General features: G+C 61.0%; 1 protein-coding gene and 1 pseudogene across 1 annotated transcript in view; both read left to right on the top strand.

The window, feature by feature from the left end:
- Positions 1–1,604: 1,604 nt before the first annotated feature.
- The window catches only part of LRP1 (LDL receptor related protein 1), a 101,001-nt gene continuing 83,760 nt past the window's right edge, over positions 1,605–18,845 (top strand). Inside the window, exons 1-3 of the mRNA XM_055129189.1 lie at positions 1,605–1,758; positions 13,867–13,989; positions 17,560–17,697. Coding sequence (XP_054985164.1) covers positions 1,692–1,758; positions 13,867–13,989; positions 17,560–17,697 — 328 coding nt within the window. The 5' untranslated portion in view covers positions 1,605–1,691. The remainder of the gene's footprint in view (positions 1,759–13,866; positions 13,990–17,559; positions 17,698–18,845) is intronic.
- Positions 12,618–12,752, top strand: LOC129402709 (U2 spliceosomal RNA; annotated as a pseudogene).

The raw sequence follows: 18,845 nt of genomic DNA, 5'->3' as shown, positions 1-18,845 counted from the left end.
ACCTCCCAGAAGGGGGCAGTGGCCAGAAACACATTCATCGGGCTCCGGGACCCGCCCGGCGCCTGCAGGACTCAGAGCAGCATTCCGAGCGGGCGCGGGGCCCGGACCCAGGTCCCGCAGCCCGCACGCACGCACGCACGCACCTCCTCGGAAGGGCCCGGGGCCGGGGCCGTCGGGGCGCGCGCCCCCCTCACCCGCACCCCCACCCCACGCAACCCTCGGCCGCTCCGCGCGTCCCGCCCCGGGGTGGGGGTGGCGGGAATCGCAATTCTCAAGACCGACACGCACCCATAAATAATGAAATAAATGAGTCCCGTCCTCTCGGGGCGAAGTGGGGGTGGCCGCTCCTCCACCCCACCCGGGCGGCGGTGAGTCATCGCCCTCCAAACCCGGGCCGGCCCCTCCCGCGCCCGGTGCCAAGCGGGCCGGGCGGGGCTGGGACGAAGGTGGGCTCCATCCCCAAGCCTCGGGCGGGCCGGCAAGCTCCAGCGTGTCCCCGCGGGTGTCCCTGTTTACTCCGAGCCCGCGAGCGAGGTGGGGGCGGGCCCTCGCGGCCCCTCCCCCAGCCCCCCCCGCCCCCCACCCCGCGCGCCCGGCCACGATCCAGGTCCCCGTTTTAGCAAAAAAAAAAAAAAAAAAGAAGTCTCCAAAAATCAAAGCTCAGCCTTGCTCCTTATCTCCCCCCCCCCACTCCCACCCCCAGCGCCGCCCGCCCGGCGGTCCCTGCCCCCCACCCCGGCACTGAGGTCCAGGCAGGGTGACCTCCGCAGAAATCAGGCGTCCGCCCCGACCTCGGGCTCTCGGCTCCCCCGCGCCGGGCCCGGAACGCCGGGGTGAGACACCGAGTTTGCAGAGCAGCCGCCCGGCGCGCCCCGGCCCGGCCCGGCCCCGCGACCCCCCTTCGCTCCCCCCACCCGGAGCGTGACGGCGAGAGGCCCCGCGGGCACAGGGGGGACGCCCCCCCCCCGGCCCCCAGCCGGCCCGCCGGCCCCGGGACCCTCGCTCCCCCCGGCCGCGCGGCCCGGGCTCCGCCGCCGCTCGCCGGCCCGACTCCCCCTCCCCAGGGCAGCGCGCCAAAGCGGCGCATGCGCACTCCCCGCACTGCCGCGTAGCGCTCTCCCCCCCCCCCTTTATTTTTCTTTCCCCGCCCCTTCTCTCCCTCCCTCCTCTGCCCGTCCCCTCCCTCCCCCCTCCCCCCCACCCGCGGCACCTCAGTCCGGGGAACAGTGGTGCGAGCTCCAGGCCCGTGCACTGAGGAGGCGGAAACGAGGGGAGCCCCCCAGAGCTCCATCAGGCCCCTTCCAAAGGCTCCCCTACCCGGTCCACGCCCCCCACCCCCCACCCCGCCTCCTCCCAATTGTGCATTTTTGCAGCCGGAGGCGGCTCGGAGATGGGGCTGTGAGCTTCGCCCGGGGAGGGGGGAAAAGAGGGAGCGGAGAGGACAAACTGGGGGGTAAGGGGTTTGGATTGGGGGGCACGGGGCGCACCCCCATCAGCAGGCCCTCACCGAGGGGCTCCGAACTCTACCTCTTTGCCTACTACGCCCCTGGAGAGCTCTGCCGAAGGATAGGACAAGAATAGAGGAGGAGGAGGGGGAGGGAGGAAAACGGGGGACCCCCCAGTTGGGGGGGGGACGACGGCGAGAAGTAGGACCGGAGGGGAGGGGGCTGCCTCGTCCATCAGCCCACACCATGCTGACCCCGCCGCCGCTGCTCCTGCTGCCCCTGCTCTCGGCTCTGGTCGCCGCTGCTATCGACGGTGAGTGAGATTCCGGCGGCCCCCGTGGACCCCTGAGGACACCCACTCCCAGCCCCCTCCTGCGCTCGGGTGGGGAGGGGAGCCGCGGGAGGGGGTGCCTTTTGTTATCCCAGTGCAGCTGACACAGCAGCGGCCCGACTGGGGGCGGGGATGGGGGTCCGATTTGGAGGATGGGGGGGACCCTGAGCAAATGATGCTTCCGGGACCCCCCAGCCCAAACAAAGACCAGAGGCTTGGGAGGGGAGGAGAGGACCCCCCCACTCCCCTTTTTCAGATCCAGGGATCCAGAGGCCTTCTCTTCCTATCACTGAGCAGGGAGCGCCTCCGCCTCCCCTACATCCTCCCCCCCACCCCACCCCCCCTCCTGAATTGTGAAGGAATCTGAATTTGCAATGTACCACTGCAAAGTGGGGGGGTGGGTGGAGCGGGGTGGGGGGGAACAGCGGCATTTGCGGTGGCCTCAGAATCTGGACCGGGGGAGCCGGGTCAAGGGTGCCTGCTGGGCAGAGAGGGCAGGCTGTGGGTGGGAAGAGCCAGCCGCCAGGGGAGGGGAGGCCCCCTGCTTGGGTGTGGAATCTGGGCCCGGGCGAGCAGGCTTGGAGGCCCGGCTCAGGATCCGGGCTCAGAGCTGGACACTTCCCCCTCTCCGGGCCTCTGTCAGTAGCCTGGATGGGGCCGTGCCGGGGAGGGGTGCAGGGTGGAGGGGGGGGCGGGAGGTGGGGGGGGTGCAGGCGATGCTGTGTGACTTTGAATGTTCCTGCTTCGTTCCTGGGGAGCTCTGAGATGAAGGAACGTCAGATGTCAGGGCTGGGGAAGGGGCTGGAGAGGGCCTGGAATGCCGAGGTGGAGGGGTGGAGGGCAGGCCGGCGGAGGCGGCTTTCCCAGACTTTCTGGCTTGATTACAGTTTGGACTGGAAAGGAGAGTTGGAGGTTGGCTGGGGGTGAAGGCTCTGTCCCCACTGCCCAGAATCCCTTTGCTTTTGCTAAATGTGTTTATTCTCTCCTCTGTCCCCCCCCCCCTCGCCACTACACACACACTTTGTGTACGGCAATTACTGTGTCCTTTTGGGAAGGGGGGGGTGCCCTTTCTCCCCCATTTCCAGTCAGCTATTTTGCCTCTTGCCTTGAGTCATGGGTTCAGACCTTGCCCCGAGGTTTAAGCCGGGGTCATGGGGTTGGCGTGGGGTGGTGGGCCGGGCCCCTGGCTCGAGAAGGGGCGGGACCTCATCCTTCCCATCCTCCTCATCCTCTTCAGCCGGAGACGAAACTGGGCCCATCCTGATGCACCCCTCCTCCATCTTCCAGATTCTGCCAGGCTGAGATTGGGAAAGTTTTTCTCCGAAACCAGATTATTGCGTTGTGCTCCCTCCCGCACGGCTCGCCTTAGCTGGGGGGGGGGGGGAAGTGAGGGGGTCGGGGAGCAGCGTGTCCAGCCAGACATAGCTTTGGTGACCTCGGTTTTACCCTCTTGGGGAATGTCTCTCTGCACCCCCCCTTATTACTTCAATTATCTTTCCAAAATTAGGGAACGAGGGTCTGCCCTGCACCGGCCCATGTTCTTTCTTCTTGTTCTCAGCTCTGTGAAGTGAGAGGGGAAACTGAGGCAGAGAGATCGGGTGGGGGGCAGCGATTTCTGGGGAGGATAGGAAAAGTATTTTTAAGAGGGAGGGACTTCTTTGGGAGTCCCAGGATGATGAGTTAGATGGAGTTCAACTCAGGGTCTCAATGATGATAAATTGGGGGGGTCAGTCAGGGGGTTCCCCCCCAGGCAGCGTCACCCCGGATTCTGAAAGCCGCCTGAGATGCCACACCAAGGAAGTGTGGGAGATGGTGCGCAGATCTGGATTTCGACTTAACTCTCTCCCTTCCCTTTCGCAAAAAAAATTTCTACACAATCCACAACTGCCTGCCTAGCTCCGAGGGACAGGGACTTCACGGCCTGTGTCCTCGTCCCCAAACAGACACACCCTGCCTTCCTAGGGGGGAAGGGATGTGGTAGAGATCACACGCCATTGAGGGTCTGACCCCTTCGTGGGTGGCCAGGGGGACTCTGGTCTTTGGCCTCCTGAGTCAGGCCCACGGACACGGAGCTCCCGGGCGTCCAGAGAAGGCGAGTTCCTGGCACCGCTTACCTAGCTAGCTTACCTTTAACCTTCTCCTGCCGCTGTCATGGGCCTGGCCACATTCCCTCCCGATGGAGCAATCTTGGAGCCTTCCCACCTCTGTTGCTCCAGTCCACCGGGACCTCTGCTTGGGGTCCTTACTCGTAGATAAAAAAAAAAAAAATTTTAATTTTATTTTTTTGTCATTAACTCGTAGATAAAATTTCGTGTGCTTGCTGCTGGATAAGATGGGAAAACAGATATGGGTGAGCGGGGAGAGGAAGAAGGATTTGGAAGCCCAGGTGTTTTTTTTTTTTTTTTTTTTTTTTGTAGCAGCCCCAGGCAGAACAAGGCTGCCGAGCTTCCTTCTGCAGACCCCGGGGCCCACTGGGTTCCCTGATAAGGCAGGAGGTTACTGTGAGTTATCAGGCAGAGGTGTCAGGCTCCTGGCTCCCTCAGAGAAGCTTCCAGACTCCGTTTTCCCTGGGCCAGGCTTAGATCCTTGACCTTCTTTCCCCTCGTTTCACAGCAGGGGTGAGGAGGAAATTCTTGGGGGTTGGAGAAACAGTTTGATGTTGGGCTGCCTTCCCCCCAGACTTCCTTTCTCTTCTGCCTTGCTCCCCTGCCACTATTTGCTCTGTGCATTTTATTTTTATTTTTTATTTATTAATTTATTTTTGCTTTTTGGGTCACACCTGGCAATGCACAGGGGTCATTCCTGGCTCATGCACTCAGGAATTACCCCTGGCGGTGCTCAGGGGACCCTATGGGATGCTGGGAATCGAACCCGGGTCGGCCGTGTGCAAGGCAGACACCCTACCCGCTGTGTTATCGCTCCAGACCATTTGCTCTATGCATTTTTATACCCCATTTCCACACCTTCTCTTCCCTGTCAGAAGCCTCCGAGGGCGTCAGCTGGGGCCTGGAGAGTAATTGATGCTGCCCCAGGCCTCCCAACCCTTCAAGGCCCTGAGCAGAGGTTGAAGAGACAGACCAGCCCGTAGGGCTCTTGCCGTGCATGCTGCTGGCCTGGGTTCGATCCCATATGGGTCCCCTGGGTCTCCCCCCACCAAGAGTAATTCTTGAGTGCAGAGCCAGGAGTGACCCCTGAGCATTGCCAAGTGTGCCTCCCCCCCCCCGCCCCACCCAGCCCCCCAAATACAAAAGCCTGGGAAGATCTTCCTCAAGTCTAACTTTCTCCCTGTGATGGTCTCAGCCTCGGCATGCGGGAGTCCCAAGCCAGGACTCAGTGTCCCACCTTGGCCCCTTCGTGATATCCCCGCGACCCCCTTGGACTCCGGAGCTTTTGCATCCCCCAGTTTGGGGGCGGAGCTCCTGACCGGCAGTATCTGCTGAATGGACAGTGTGCGAGTCCCCCACCTGACAGGACTGTGTGCTTTATTTGAGCATCGGGGGGACCTGATCTCCGTACCCCAGTATTCTGTCCCTGATCCTGGCCCCTCTAGCCGGATCCTGCATTGTTTGGGAAAGGAAGCAGTTGGCTCTAGAGTACTTCCGGTGCAGTGGCCCCAGGCGGCAGCCTAAAGCCTCCCTGGGAAAGGGCTGGGGGGTGCATTTGTCCCCCTCCTTCCCCCCGGGGGGCCAGGGAGTGTCCCTGAGGACTGACTTTCCTGTTTTGAAGAGCTTCTGCCTTCCTTTCTTCTCCCCGCTCCCAGTTCGGAATTGGGGACAGGGCGGTGGGTGGGGGCCCCCTGGTTCTGCTTTCCCCCACCCCCCGTTTACCCACGTGGGCCACAAATGCACAGGGATTCCGTGTCCCTGCCTCGGGGTGTAGCTGCCTCCCCCTGCGCCAGGTCTCGGAGGGGCTGTTGTTCTCCAGGTTCGGCCCGAGAGAACTGTGTCATTAATGTTGGCAGCGTCTGCTCCGAGGTCCTTCCGGCCTTTTCGGCCTGCAGATGCCGTTGGTGAGCGTCGTGCTGGCACCCAGAACTTCGGCCTCGCCTCTTCTCATCCTGGGCACGCTCTGTCCTGCCCCAGGTCCCTGCCACCTGCTTGGTCTCGACCTCCTTGGAAAGTCGGTGTCTCTCAGCCCCCCCACCCCCCACCCCACCAGGGTCCCGACTCCCGTCTCACCGTCTTGGAGCCCGATTCACGCCCCGGGCCTGGACTCAGAACGTCCCACTTTGGCAGGGAAAGTTTTCCCTTCCACTGTCCTCCAAATTCCTCCCTCTTCTCCCCCTCCTCCCCCCTCTGCCCCACGCGTTTTGGGAATGACTTTTGGAGAGAATTTTCCTGGAAGCAGGGAACTTGATACCCTTTTGCGGGCTGTGTCCGACGGCGGGGAGAGGAACGACTTCAGAGAGAAGGAAGGAGGTCCCGGTGGCTTAGAACTTCCTCAGAACCAGGAGCCTCAGAACCGGCAGACAGTGTGGGGAGTGGGCCAGGACCCCCCCATCTGCCCCCCCCACCCCAGCACAGGATGCCTATGCGGGGGGGGGGGCGGGGGAGGACCTGTGAGAAATAGGATGACCCCTGGGGCTTCCGAGGGGTCTGCCTCTGCCTTGTGGGGAGAGGGAGAGTGGCCGGGAGGCCACTGTCCGGCGGGTCCTGCTGAGTCAATATTGACTCAGGATGCAGGCGGGAGCCCTCCGCGCCCCTGGCCGCCCCGGCCAGCCCATCTGTCCGACGGTCCAGGCCGCAGAGCAGCGGCCCAGACTCAGGAATGACAAAAATGTGTCTGAGCCTCACTGAGCTGCGGGAAAGAGCCACCGGGTAACACCCAAAATACATAAAATTCGGCGAAAAACCTCTCGGTTTGGGTCTGGGGGGCGGGGGGAGCCCTGTCCCCCCCCCCGTATGTTTGAAAGTTCAGATTCCTGCTGTCTGCGCCCCGTCACCCCCTGCCTGGGCCCCCGTAGATGCATAGAGAGATGTTGTGGTTCCCTTTGGAAAACGTGCCCCCACCCCTCACGTGGCCCATCTCTCTCCTCTCTCTCCCCTCTCTCTCTCTAGTCTCTCTCTCACTCTCTCTCCCCTCTCTCTCTCTAGTCTCTCTCTCCAATCTCTCTCTCCAATCTCTCTCCAATCTCTCTCTCCAATCTCTCCAATCTCTCTCTCGCTCTCTCTCTCCCCTCTCTCCCCTCTCTCTCTCTCTAGTCTCTCTCTCGCTCTCTCCCCTCTCTCTCTAGTTTCTCTCTCCAATCTCTCTCTCCAATCTCTCTCCAATCTCTCTCTCCAATCTCTCTGTAGTCTCTCTCTCCTCTCTCTCCAATCTCTCTCTAGTCTCTTTTCTCTTCTCTCTCCAATCTCTCTCCCCTCTCTCTCTTTTGCTCTTCTCTCTCTCTCCCCTCTCTCTCTTCAATCTCTCTCTCCAATCTCTCTCTCCAATCTCTCTCCCCTTTCTCTCTTTTGCTCTTCTCTCTCCAATCTCTCTCTCGCTCTCTCTCCAATCTCTCTCTCCAATCTCTCTCTAGTCTCTTTTCTCTTCTCTCTCGAATCTCTCTCTCCCCTCTCTCTCTTTTGCTCTTCTCTCTCTCCCGTCTCTCTTCAATCTCTCTCTCCAATATCTCTCTCTCTTCAATCTCCCTCTCTCCAATCTCTCTCTCTCTCTCCGTCTTTGCTGCAGTGTCCACCCTTGCAGTGGACCCCAGGACTGGTGGCCAGCCCCAGCCCCAAGAGCCCTGTTCCTAGCAAGTACCACTGAGCGCGACTCTTCCTCGTCCTCTGCCCCTGGCGATCAGGGCTTGGTCCCCTCCAGAGAAGGCCCCCCAGGCCCTGTACGTGCCTGACACCCTTTCTTCTCCGCCAGGCGTCCTCGCGCCCCTTTCCTACCCCCCGCCCCCACCCCCGGTCCCAGGATGGCGCAGAGGAGGCGGCCAAGGCCCGAGCAGGGCAGAGGGGTCCCTGTTGTGTCTGGATGCACACCCGGCCCTACACCTCCTAGCCTGGCTCCAGCTTGGTGGCCCCGGGGCCGTGCTGGGCTGGGTGCCTGGGTGTGGGGGGGCGGGGGTGTTGGCCGGAGTTAGCATGGCGGTCACATTCGTCTCCAGGCAAAGCTGAGAACAGACGGCCCCTGTGTCCCGGCCTTCTCTCTGCAGCCCGCTCCCCTGCTCTCCTCCCTCTGCGTCCTCTCCTCCTTCCTCTCTTCCCTCGGCCCTCTTCAGAGCAGGAGCCCCCCGCTCACCCACAGCCCCTCCTCCGGGGAGCCCCCGGCCAGAAGGCACCCCTTGTCGCCCCTGCTCTCACGTGCACCCATCTCTCTGCCCCCTCCCTTCTGCCCCCTCCTCACCCGCTCCAAGCCTCTTGGCCAAAGGACCCATCACTTGTTCTTGTGCCTCAGTTTCCCCCTGGGTGTCACGAGGACCCCCCAGGGCACCTTCCCGGGGTCCTCGCCATGGGCTCGTGAGGAACTAAAGGGAGTCTGTATGGAAGAGCCTTTCAGACTGCGGCTGGCAGGCAGTGACCACGCTGATGAATGTCTGCGCACATCATCGGGAGGTGCAGTTACCCAGAGGGGCAGGAGCACCTCATCAGGAGATGAAGTTCCCCAGAGGGGCAGGAGCACATCATTGGGAGGCTCAGTCACCCAGAGGGGCAGGAGCACATCATCGGGAGATGCAGTTCCCCAGAGGGGCAGGAGCACATCATCGGGAGATGCAGTTCCCCAGAGGGGCAGGAGCACATCATCGGGAGGTGCAGTTCCCCAGAGGGGCAGGAGCACATCATTGGGAGGCGCAGTCACCCAGAGGGGCAGGAGCACATCATCGGGAGGCGAAGTTACCCAGAGGGGCAGGAGCACATCATCGGGAGGTGCAGTTCCCCAGAGGGGCAGGAGGACATCATCGGGAGGTGCAGTTCCCCAGAGGGGCAGGAGCACATCATCAGGAGGTGCAGTACCCAGAGGGGCAGGAGCACATCATCGGGAGGCGCAGTAACCCAGAGGGGCAGGAGCACATCATCGGGAGGTGCAGTTCCCCAGAGGGGCAGGAGCACATCATCAAGAGGTGCAGTTCCCCAGAAGGGCAGGAGCACATCATCGGGAAATGCAGTTCCCCAGAGGGGCAGGAGCACATCATCGGGAGTCGCAGTTACCCAGAGGGGCAGGAGCACATCATCGGGAGGCGAAGTTACCCAGAGGGGCAGGAGCACATCATCGGGAGGCGCAGTTACCCAGAGGGGCAGGAGCACATCATCGGGAGGTGCAGTTCCCCAGAGGGGCAGGAGCACATCATCGGGAGGTGCAGTTCCTCAGAGGGGCAGGAGCGGTGCTCCGGAGTGGCTCCCAAACTTAGGGCCCCGCTGTGCGCTCCTGGCCGCTGCCGTCTCGAGGGTGGGTGTTCTGGGTGCTGGCGTCTGAGGAGGCGCTCAGCTGAGGAGAGTGGGGTTGGCCGCCGGCTTATGAGTTTCCTTCTCCCCGCCCCCACCGGGCTCCTGCCTCAGAGGGAGGCTTCCCTTGGCGGTATAGACTGCCCCAAAGTAGGTTATTTGTTTCTTCCCTCCCCGCCCGGCCTGAAGGAAATCAAAGACAGGCCTCAGCCCTCAGACGTAAGATTCCTGGGCCTTTCTCCACCACCCTCCGCGCGGGACCCGCACGCCCCCGCACCCCGTCTCTGGGCCATCCTGGTGCCCGTGCCGCCCAGGTCCTGGAAATGTGCACGCCACCGCCCTGCCCTGCCCCGTGCCCCCCAGCCCCTGCGCAGCCCGAGGAGATGCCGCTGTGGGCAGGCCCTGCCCCCTCCCCCGCCGCGGCAAGAGCACATCTGGTTTGTGAATCTCTCATTCCAGCTTTCCGAGTTTGCCAGCTGCTGTTTCCTCTGTCGAGTTCAGGCCAAAAATGGGGGTGGGGGACGGGCGGGGGGGCGGACGGACAAAGTGAGGGCCGAAGGGGGGGAGCGTGGCTGGGATGCAGAATAGACGGGGGTGTGCAGTGACCAACCAGTGACCCCAGGCCCGGGTTCCGAGTGTGGCCCTGGGGAAGGGTGGGGGTGTGGACCAAGTCCAGGTGGGGGGCTTCGGGCGGTGGGGGGGCCACAGTTTCTGGGCTCCCACTGCCCATCTGCCTCCAGTCCCCGTCCAGCCCCCGCGGCGGCCAGGGGCCGACTCGGCTCCCCGCATGCTAACGAGGCTGGCGGGCACTTCCCTGGGAAGACCTCACAGCTGGCCCAGCGGGCAATGAACCCGGCATTATCTACCTCCTCAAGGCGCCTTTATTCCCGCTCGGGGTGGGGGGGGCGGGGAGGGGGCTCTGACGGGGGGTGGGGGGGGGCCTGCCCCGGCCATCCTTGATGTGTTTCCTGATCTCCACTCTCTTTCTGGCCAGGGGCCTGAGCGCGTCCCCTGTGCCAGAGCTGGGGGTCAGGGAGGAAGGGCGGTCTCGCTGTGGCCCTGCGCCCCGTCCCGCCCCGCCCTGCCCTGCGCCCCAGCCGCCGTGCTGCTCGCTGTTCCCTCCTGTGCTGCTCGCTGTTCCCTCCGCTGTTGCTCCACTAGACGCTGGCCGTCTTCACGGGGTGGGCGTGGGGGGGGGTGGGGGGCGCTGTGGCTCCAAGGGACCCCCTGGCCTTCCTTGGCACCTCGCGTTGGGGAACAGCCCAGAGAAAGCCGCGGCTGGCCGGGTGCTGGGGACCCGGGCCCCGTGGGGGCGGGAGGTGGGCCGCCAGCAGGGGTGGGGAGGCGGGTGCAGAGGGCACGGCTGGGCTCGGGAGCTCAGTCAGCTGACAGGCTCGCCCTGGTTTTGTCACCTGCCTGCCACGGGCCCCCTCCCTGAGCACGGGGTGTGGGCGGGGCCTGCTTCGTCATCGTCATCGGTGAGGATTAAGCACCGGCACGCAGGGAAGGAGCCACTTCACCCTCTGTGTGGGCCTTTACTTCCCAGAGTCCCGAGAGAGAGAGAGGTCAGCTCGGCGGGCAGGGCGAGGAAGGAGAGGCTGTTAACGTCTCAGGGCGGGGGCGAATGGAGACCTTACTGGCGCCCGCTTGAGCAGGTCGATGCGCAGCGGGATGACGGTGATGCAGTGATTCCTGAGAGGGGGTGAAGAGTTGGGGGTGAGGGGAGAACAGGCCAGGCTGGGGCCAGGAGAGCGCGACTGGCAGGGCCTGTGCCCCAGCCGGCTCCCGACCCTGCTGACTCCCGAGCACTGTTTTTGAGCAGCCCTGGCGGCCCTGAGTCTCGCCAGGACACACCTGCTAAGGTGGCCCCTGTGTTCCCAGCACTGTCCAGCCCAGGCCAGCAGCATCGCGTCCTCACGCCCTTGCACTGACCCCACAGCCACGTTGGCCAAGAATTGCTGATGCGTTTCCCGGACTTCCTGAGCACTGCTTGGGAGTCCCTCCCCCACCCCCCCAAACCCACAAGAACGGTGCAGGAGGAGGTGGGGGGCGGGGGTGAAGGAACCGCAGAAAGCAGGGTTGGGTGAAGAACTTGATTGGTTGGCTGAGCTGGACCATCCCAGACCTCCCCTGGCCGCAGTTCCTCCCCCCCGCCCCCCCTTTCATCTCACGCCCCCTCGCACCCCTTCTGCCCTACGGCTTGTCTGTGCCGACCTGCCTGGCACCCTAGCACCTGAGCTGTGCCTGAGGAGAGGGAGGGAGGGGCTGAGCTCGCCCTCCCTCTCCCTGCCCCACCCAGCCCCTCCCAGCCCTGCCCTCCTGTCCCTCTGTTGACCGTCTCCAAGCCACCGCGGAGTTCCCGGCAGGGGCCTGGTAGTTCGGGCTGGGCCCCAGGAGAGTTTTCAGGCGTGTCCAGGGGTGGAGGGGCAGGAGGCCTAGGAGAGAGCAGCCGGGACCTTCTGGGGCCAGGAAAGGACGTACCGTAAAAGCCCTCACTCCACCTCCAGGACAGGGTCTTAGAAACTTGGGCTTTTTATTTTTATTTTTTCTTCTTGGGTCACACCCGGTGATGCACAGGGGTTCCTCCTGGCTCTGCACTCAGGAATTACTCCTGGCGGTGCCCGGGGGACCCTATGGGATGCTGGGAATCGAACCTGGGTCGGCCACGTGCAAGGCAAACGCCCTCCCTACTGTGCTATGGCTCCAGCCCCAGAGACTTGGACTTTTAAAGCAAAATGCCTTCCAGCCAAACCAGGTCCTCAAGTGACTGTCTTGGACGAGGCTCAGGCCAAGAGTGTGGAGGGCAGCCGCTGGGTTCTGGAGGTTTTCAGCTACCAGGGCTGGGTCCTTTGGGGTGGGGAGGGGTCTCACCCATCCCCCCCCTCTAGGGCTCCCTGAATGAAACAGCCTGGCGTGGAGTCTGGTGGCACGGTTATGGCGAGCGTCATGTCATGCTCCCTTCCGGGAGAGAAGCACGTGAGGGCTGGATGGTGGCTGATGGAGAGATTATCTGGTGCCAGACAGTGCTGGCTTGTGGACGTTACCGCTGAGTCGCCCGAGACGGGGTTACGGGCAGGGGATCTTCGTACCCGGTCCCCTGGACCCAGAGTTCTCAGTCTCCAAGTCCCACGTACCTGGGTTTTCTGGGGATTTACTCATGGGTGGATGACACTTCATAGGACGCACCCTACCCATACTCCAAGAGTACCGCACCGCATTTGGTGGGGTTCAAAGTACTAGGCAACCAGGGCTGGAGCAATAGCACAGCGGGGAGGGCGTTTGCCTTGCACGCGGCTGACCCGGGTTCGATTCCCAGCATCCCATATGGTCCGCTGAGTACCGCCAGGAGTGACTCCTGAGCACAGAGCCAGGAGTAACCCCTGTGCATCACTGGGTGTGACCCAAAAAGAAAAAAAAAGTACTAGGCAACCAATCTTAGTGGGAAATATATTTATATACTTTTCAACAGACGTTGCGTCTCGGCCTTTTGGCTAAGATCAAGTGTAGTATATTTTTCAACAGATATATATATATATGCGTATATATATATATATACATACATACAAAAGCACACAAGGCTCAACCTTTAACAATGTGCTAGTGATATCTTATTGAAGATTTTAATGGCCCCTGTCAAAATAGAACAATCTTCACACTCTTTCCTCTAAGGATACCTTTTTGTAGCATTTTCAGTGGTTTTTCATAACAAACAATATAAAATATATTATTTCCGTTCTGCTTTGGGACAGGGATTGGGGTTTGGGATGGAAACACCCGAAATATGGTGGTGGGAAGGTGTCCTGGTGGTGGGATTGTGTTTGAGTATTAAATGTAATCAAATATTGTGAACAACCTAGCACTGAGCACTGTCGTCCCGTTGCTCACCGATTTGTTCGAGCGGGCACCAGTAATGTCTCCATTGTGAGACTTGTTGTTACTGGTTTTGGCATATTGAATACACCACGTGGAGCTTGCCAGGCTCTGCCGTGCGGGTGGGATACTCTCGGTAACTTGCCGGGCTCTCCAAGAGGGACACAGGAATTGAACCCGGGTTGGCCGCGTGCAAGGCAAATGTCCTACCCGCTGTGCTATCGCTCTAGTCCGTGAACTACCTATAAAATTTAAAAAAAAAATAAAATAAATTTAAAAAAAAGTTAATGTCTTGGAGTTGAGTATTGGCTGGGATTCCCTTTTTCTCGTCAACCTTCCGTGTAAGGAAACTATGAACCAAGTGACCTGATTCCAAGACCCGCTGGACGGAGACACCACCCACCCCTGTTTTCTGGCCTTGTTTTGTAGCTGGACCCCGCTGACCCCTCGGGCTGCCCCGGCCTTGCTCTCAGCCGTGCTGGGAACGACCCCGGCAGTGCCGTGGCTCAAACCCGCATGCAGTGTGTGTGCTCAACCCGTCACACTGTCCCTGGTCTGCCCTTCTGTCCCTTTCTCAGTCAGCAAACCTGGGCCACTGGAGGCATCAGGAATGGGGGACGGAGCCTGGGTCTGGCCCTGAGCACTGTGGAAGGGGCTCCCGGGCCAGGCAGCGGAGTGGGCAGTAGAACGTGTCCCGGCTTACCTTCCCCCAGCCCGGCCCTCCCCAGGCCAAGGACGGTTACGTCAGAGTCTGGGCCAGCGGGGGGTGGACAGGGAGCCCCAGGGGACTTTCGGGCCATCGAGTTGACCTTCCCCTCTCATCGCACCCCCATTTCTCTCCTGGCCCCAGCCCCTAAGACGTGCAGCCCGAAGCAGTTCGCCTGCAGGGACCAGATCACCTGCATCTCCAAGGGCTGGCGCTGTGATGGGGAGCGGGACTGTCCAGATGGCTCGGACGAGGCGCCCGAGATCTGTAAGTATCCTGCCCTGCCCCCCCACCCTGCCCCTGTGTGTCCTTGGACTTGGTAGTTTGGGACGCGGGCATGGCCTCTCTGGCCCGGCGTGGACCTTGCTCCGGAGTTGTTTGTCCGTGACACAGGGGCCCACCACCCCCCCGCCCCCTTCCCTTCGCAGTGCCCGGCTGGTGCCCGGTGTTCTGGGAAACGGCTCGGATGGGGCTCGCTGGAGTCTGGTTGCACCCCTGCACGCCCCCCGACCTGCCACACAGCTCTGCGGGCAGCCCCCTTCCCTTCCGAGTGACCCTCTGCCGCCCGCCTCCTTGCCCTTAGAAGTGCCCCCACCCCAGGCTTGCTGCGTCCCTTGCTTGTCCTCAGACCCCCCCCGCCCCCGGCCAGAGGCCGTTGGCCCTTGCTGGGTCTCTCCCAGGGGCCCCACCCCAGGCCTTTCCCGACATCCTGCCCGCCTCAGCCCCCAGTCAGTGGTGTAATCAGAGGCAGCTGTTTAAACTGGGAGAAAGGTCCCCGCCCAGCCTTTCCCCTGCGGGGTGGGGGTGTGCAGGGCTCTCTGGAGGGACCCCAGAGTCCGGGGCAGCTGGCTGCCTTCTGGGGTCTCCCGCCACAGCCTCAGGCTCGTTGGCCAGACCGGGCCCAGGGCGAGGCCGCCCTGCATGCCCGGGTCTGCGTCTCTTCTCTCCCCCGGCTGGCTGTGTCGCAGCCCGGTCTGTCCTCTCCCCACGCCCCCACCCGTAATTATCAGGGGTAATTTCAGGGCCGGAAAAGGAGCCACCAGTTCTCCCTGGCTCACCCCCACATGCTGCCCTGGAGGGCCGGACCCGGGCATGCGGGGATGCTGTAGTTACGGGGCGGGGGCGGGTGCCCCAGAATGTCTTTCTTCCCCCGCTTTGGGGCCTTGAGGCTTGGGGACAGGCAGCTGTGCAGAAGGGCCGAGCCTGGTGTGTCTGTCCCTTTATTTATTTTTTTAAAATTTATTTAATTTTTTTTTCCTTTTTGGGTCACACCCGGCGATGCACAGGGGCTACTCCTGGCTCATGCACTCAGGAATGACTCCTGGCAGTGCTCGGAGGACCCTATGGGATGCTGGGAATCGAACCCGGGTCGGCTGCGTGCAAGGCCAACACCATCCCCACTGTGCTGTCGCTCCAGCCCCATCCCTTTTCCTTTCGTTTGGTGCATACCCCACCGTATCCACATCCCCACTCTGTGCCCACTCACACACTCGTCCTGGCATCGAGTCCCCTGCCCCTCCGACACACACACACACACACACACACACACACACACACACACACACACACGCTACGGCAGATGCCAGCGAGGACACTCATGACGGTCACAGAGTCGGCCCTCGGTGGTGCCGTGGCAGCGCAACCCGCATGCGAACACGAGCCCCAAGAGGCGCTGCCCCCGACTCACACTTAGCGGGAGACGCGACAGATCACTCACGGGGCCCCGCCCCGCCCCCCACCCGTGTGCCCTGACCCCCACCCGGCCACCTGCAGATAGACACACTCACTCCCCGCTGGACTAAGGAGCCAGTGGGCGGTGGGGAGACCCCAGCTCAGGGATGGCCAGCACCTTAGGCCGAGGGGTCTCCGTAGGGTCCCTTGAAGGTCACTTCCCCCTCCAGCCAGCGTCTCGGGCAACAAGGAACCAGAGACACTAGCCTCGAGTCCGGCTCTGACTCCACCTCCCCACCTCTGTCCGTCAGGCAGGCTGCTCTGGTGAGGGGTCTGGAATAGTGTTTTCCAACAGAAATATAATGCGAGCGTAGGGGCAGTTTGGAAATCTTCTAGTAGCCCGGTTAATAATCAGCTTAAGGCCAGGGAGATTGCTCAAAGGGCTGGGGCACGTGTTTTTGCACTCAGGAGGCCCAGGTTCGATACCTGGTACCACATGCTTCCCAGAACATCAGTGGGAACACCTTGAGCACAGAATCAGGAGTAGCCCCTGAGCACTACCCAGAAATTCCAGAAATTTTTTATTTTCTCTGTTTCTGTCTCTGTCTCTGTCTCTCTCTCTCTCTCTTTTCTCTTTTGGTTTTTGGGCCACACCCTACTGGGCTCAGGGGTTACTCCTGGCTCTGCGCTCAGGAATTACTCCTGGTGGTGTTTCAGGGGGGCTGTATGAGATGCCAGGAATCAAACCTGGGTCAGCCATATGCAAGGTAAATGTCCTTCCCACTGTACTATTTTCGATTCCTCCGCCCCTCTCGGAGAGCCCAGCAAGCTACTGAGTGTATCCCGTCCGCACGGCAGAGCCTGGCAAGCTCCCCGTGGCGTATTCGATATGCCAAAAACAGTAACAAGGGTCACAATGGAGACGTTACTGGTGCCTGCTCAAGCAAATTGATGAGCAGCAGGATGACAGTGACAGTGACTGTATTATCGCCCTGGCTCTCAGACATTTTAAGAATCAGACAAAAATAATTTTATTTGCATGCCCACTGCATGCAAAATATTTACATTTCTTATGATTATTCATGGGTTGAAGAGATAGTACAGCAGAGAGGGCACTTGCCTTGCATGTAGCCAACCCGGGTTTGATCCCTGGCACCACATATGGTCTCCTAAGCATATAGTCACTCACTGCCAGGAGTGATCCCTGAGTACAGAGTCAGGAGTAAGCTCTGACCACTGCGGGTATGGTCCAAAATCAAACCAAAAAAAAAAATCACATTATTATTCATATAAAATTACTAATGACAGCTTTTGGTCTGGAGTGATAGCACAGCGGTAGGGCGTTCGCCTTGCACGTGGCTGACCCGGGTTCGGTTCCTCTGTCCCACTCAAAAAGCCTGGCAAGCTACTGAGAGTGTCTCGCCCGCATGGCAGAGCCTGGCAAGCTCCCCATGGCGTATTGGATATGCCAAAACCAGTAACAACAAGTCTCACGATGGAGATGTTACTGGTGCCTGCTCGAGCAAATCGATGAGCAACGGGATGACAGTGACAGTGACAATGACAATGACAGCTTTTATTCTGTGCCCTGGGAGCTGTGGAAAGTAGCGTCTTGAGTGACTGGGCTTTCCTCAGTCAGACAAACGTTTCCCCTCAAACCTCGGCCATGCACTGCGTGAGGACTGTGAGGTGTCCGGAACCCTGGGCTGGGGTGTCTGGAGCCCTGGTGGCTCTTCAGAGCTGAAAGTTACGGCTCCTTCCTCCTGGCAGCCCCCAGCGTGAGCTGCAGAGGGCTATCTGGAGATAATACACGAGGGCTGTGGGGGGAAGAGTCACGAGCCCCCGAGGACTACCGGGGTGGGAACAGATGCACATGTGTGGGCCGGGGAGCACCAGCTTAGCCCACGAGGACCCGAGTTTGATCCTCAGCACTGCCTGAGGTGGCACTGGTGGCCCCCAGCATCGCCAGGCCCGAACCGCACTGCACTGAGAACTTCGCCCCGGTGCCTAGGCCCCCAGCCCTGCTGGAAAGGCCCCTGTATATAAAATAAAATTTTAAAAAATTTAAAAAAAGTTCGAAGTCACAGTCCTTGTCCCCAGCCCTACAGTGAGCTCCCGACCAGGTGACAGGAAAGCCCGGTCATGGCATCTTTCCTTCTGCCCCAGGTCCACAAAGCAAGACGCAGCGATGTCAGCCCAACGAACACAACTGCCTCGGCACCGAGCTGTGCATCCCCATGTCTCACCTCTGCAATGGCGTCCAGGACTGCATGGACGGCTCGGACGAGGGGTCCCACTGCCGAGGTAAGGGCGGCTCCACCTCCCGCAGGCACGGTGCAGTCTTAGCTGAGGGCCGGGAGGGGGCCCACCAGCGGGGGCCTCTCCTCGCCTCATCCCACTCCTGGGCACACAACGGCCACTGGAGGTCAACCCCAGCCAGGGCCGCTGTGGTTTCCGCCTCTGTGGGCCTGGCCATCTCCCTTGCTGTGGAAACTTGCACAAGTCACGGCCTCTGTCTGGACCCCAGTTCCTTGCCTGTAAAATGGGTGTTACACTGGGCCAGTGTTCCCATGAATAATCGGGATAGCTAGGCCCTTTCTTTTTTTTTTTTTGCTTTTTGGGTCACACCTGGCGATACACAGGGGTCACTCCTGGCTCTGCACTCAGGAATCACCCCTGGCGGTGCTCAGGGGACCCTATGGGATGCTGGGAATCGAACCCGGGTTGGCCGCGTGCAAGGCAAACGCCCTACCTGCTGTGCTATCGCTCCAGCCCCGCTAGGGCCTTTCTTGAAGCGTTTTTTTTTTTTTTTTATTGTTTTTTGTTGTTGACCTTCTCCTGGCCGTGCCCTGGGGCCAGGAGGCAGCGGGGATCAAACCTGGCTCTCTGAGCTCCAGCCCTTTGAGCCATCTCCCCGGCCCTCACACGGCTGCTTCCATGACACCCGAGTGTCAGCAGACACAGACAAATGCTGTGACGGAAGCTACGACAAGAGGGCTGGGGTTCGTTTCCCTCCCTCCGCCTCAGCCTTCCAGGAGGCATTTTCAGGAACTGTGGATCTTTGAACACCCTAAAGTTTTATTTTGTTTGCTTTTTGGGTCACACCCAGCGATGCACAGGGGTCACTCCTGGCTCTGCACTCAGGAATTACGCCTGGCGGTGCTCAGGGGACCGTATGGGATGCTGGGAATTGAACCCGGGTCGGCCGCGTGCAAGGCAAACGTCCTACTCACTGTGCTATCGCTCCAGCTCGCCGACCCTAAAGCTTTTTGAGGGGGCAGCCCCCCCCCCAGCTGGGGAGGGTCGTGCCCTCCTGGTCTCGGGGGGAGCCTGGAGCATCTGGTTTCCACGTGGGCAGTGAGGGAGGATTCTCAGGAGCCGCAAAGCTTCGGGTCAGGGCCCAGCGACCGCTCCCTCCCACTGTCCTCCTGGTCCTCCCAGAGCCGGACGCC

Source organism: Sorex araneus, chromosome 2 (assembly GCF_027595985.1).
Source record: "Sorex araneus isolate mSorAra2 chromosome 2, mSorAra2.pri, whole genome shotgun sequence".
In the NCBI taxonomy this organism is placed as follows: Eukaryota; Metazoa; Chordata; class Mammalia; order Eulipotyphla; family Soricidae; genus Sorex; species Sorex araneus.
This window is presented reverse-complemented; position numbering and strand designations above follow the sequence as displayed.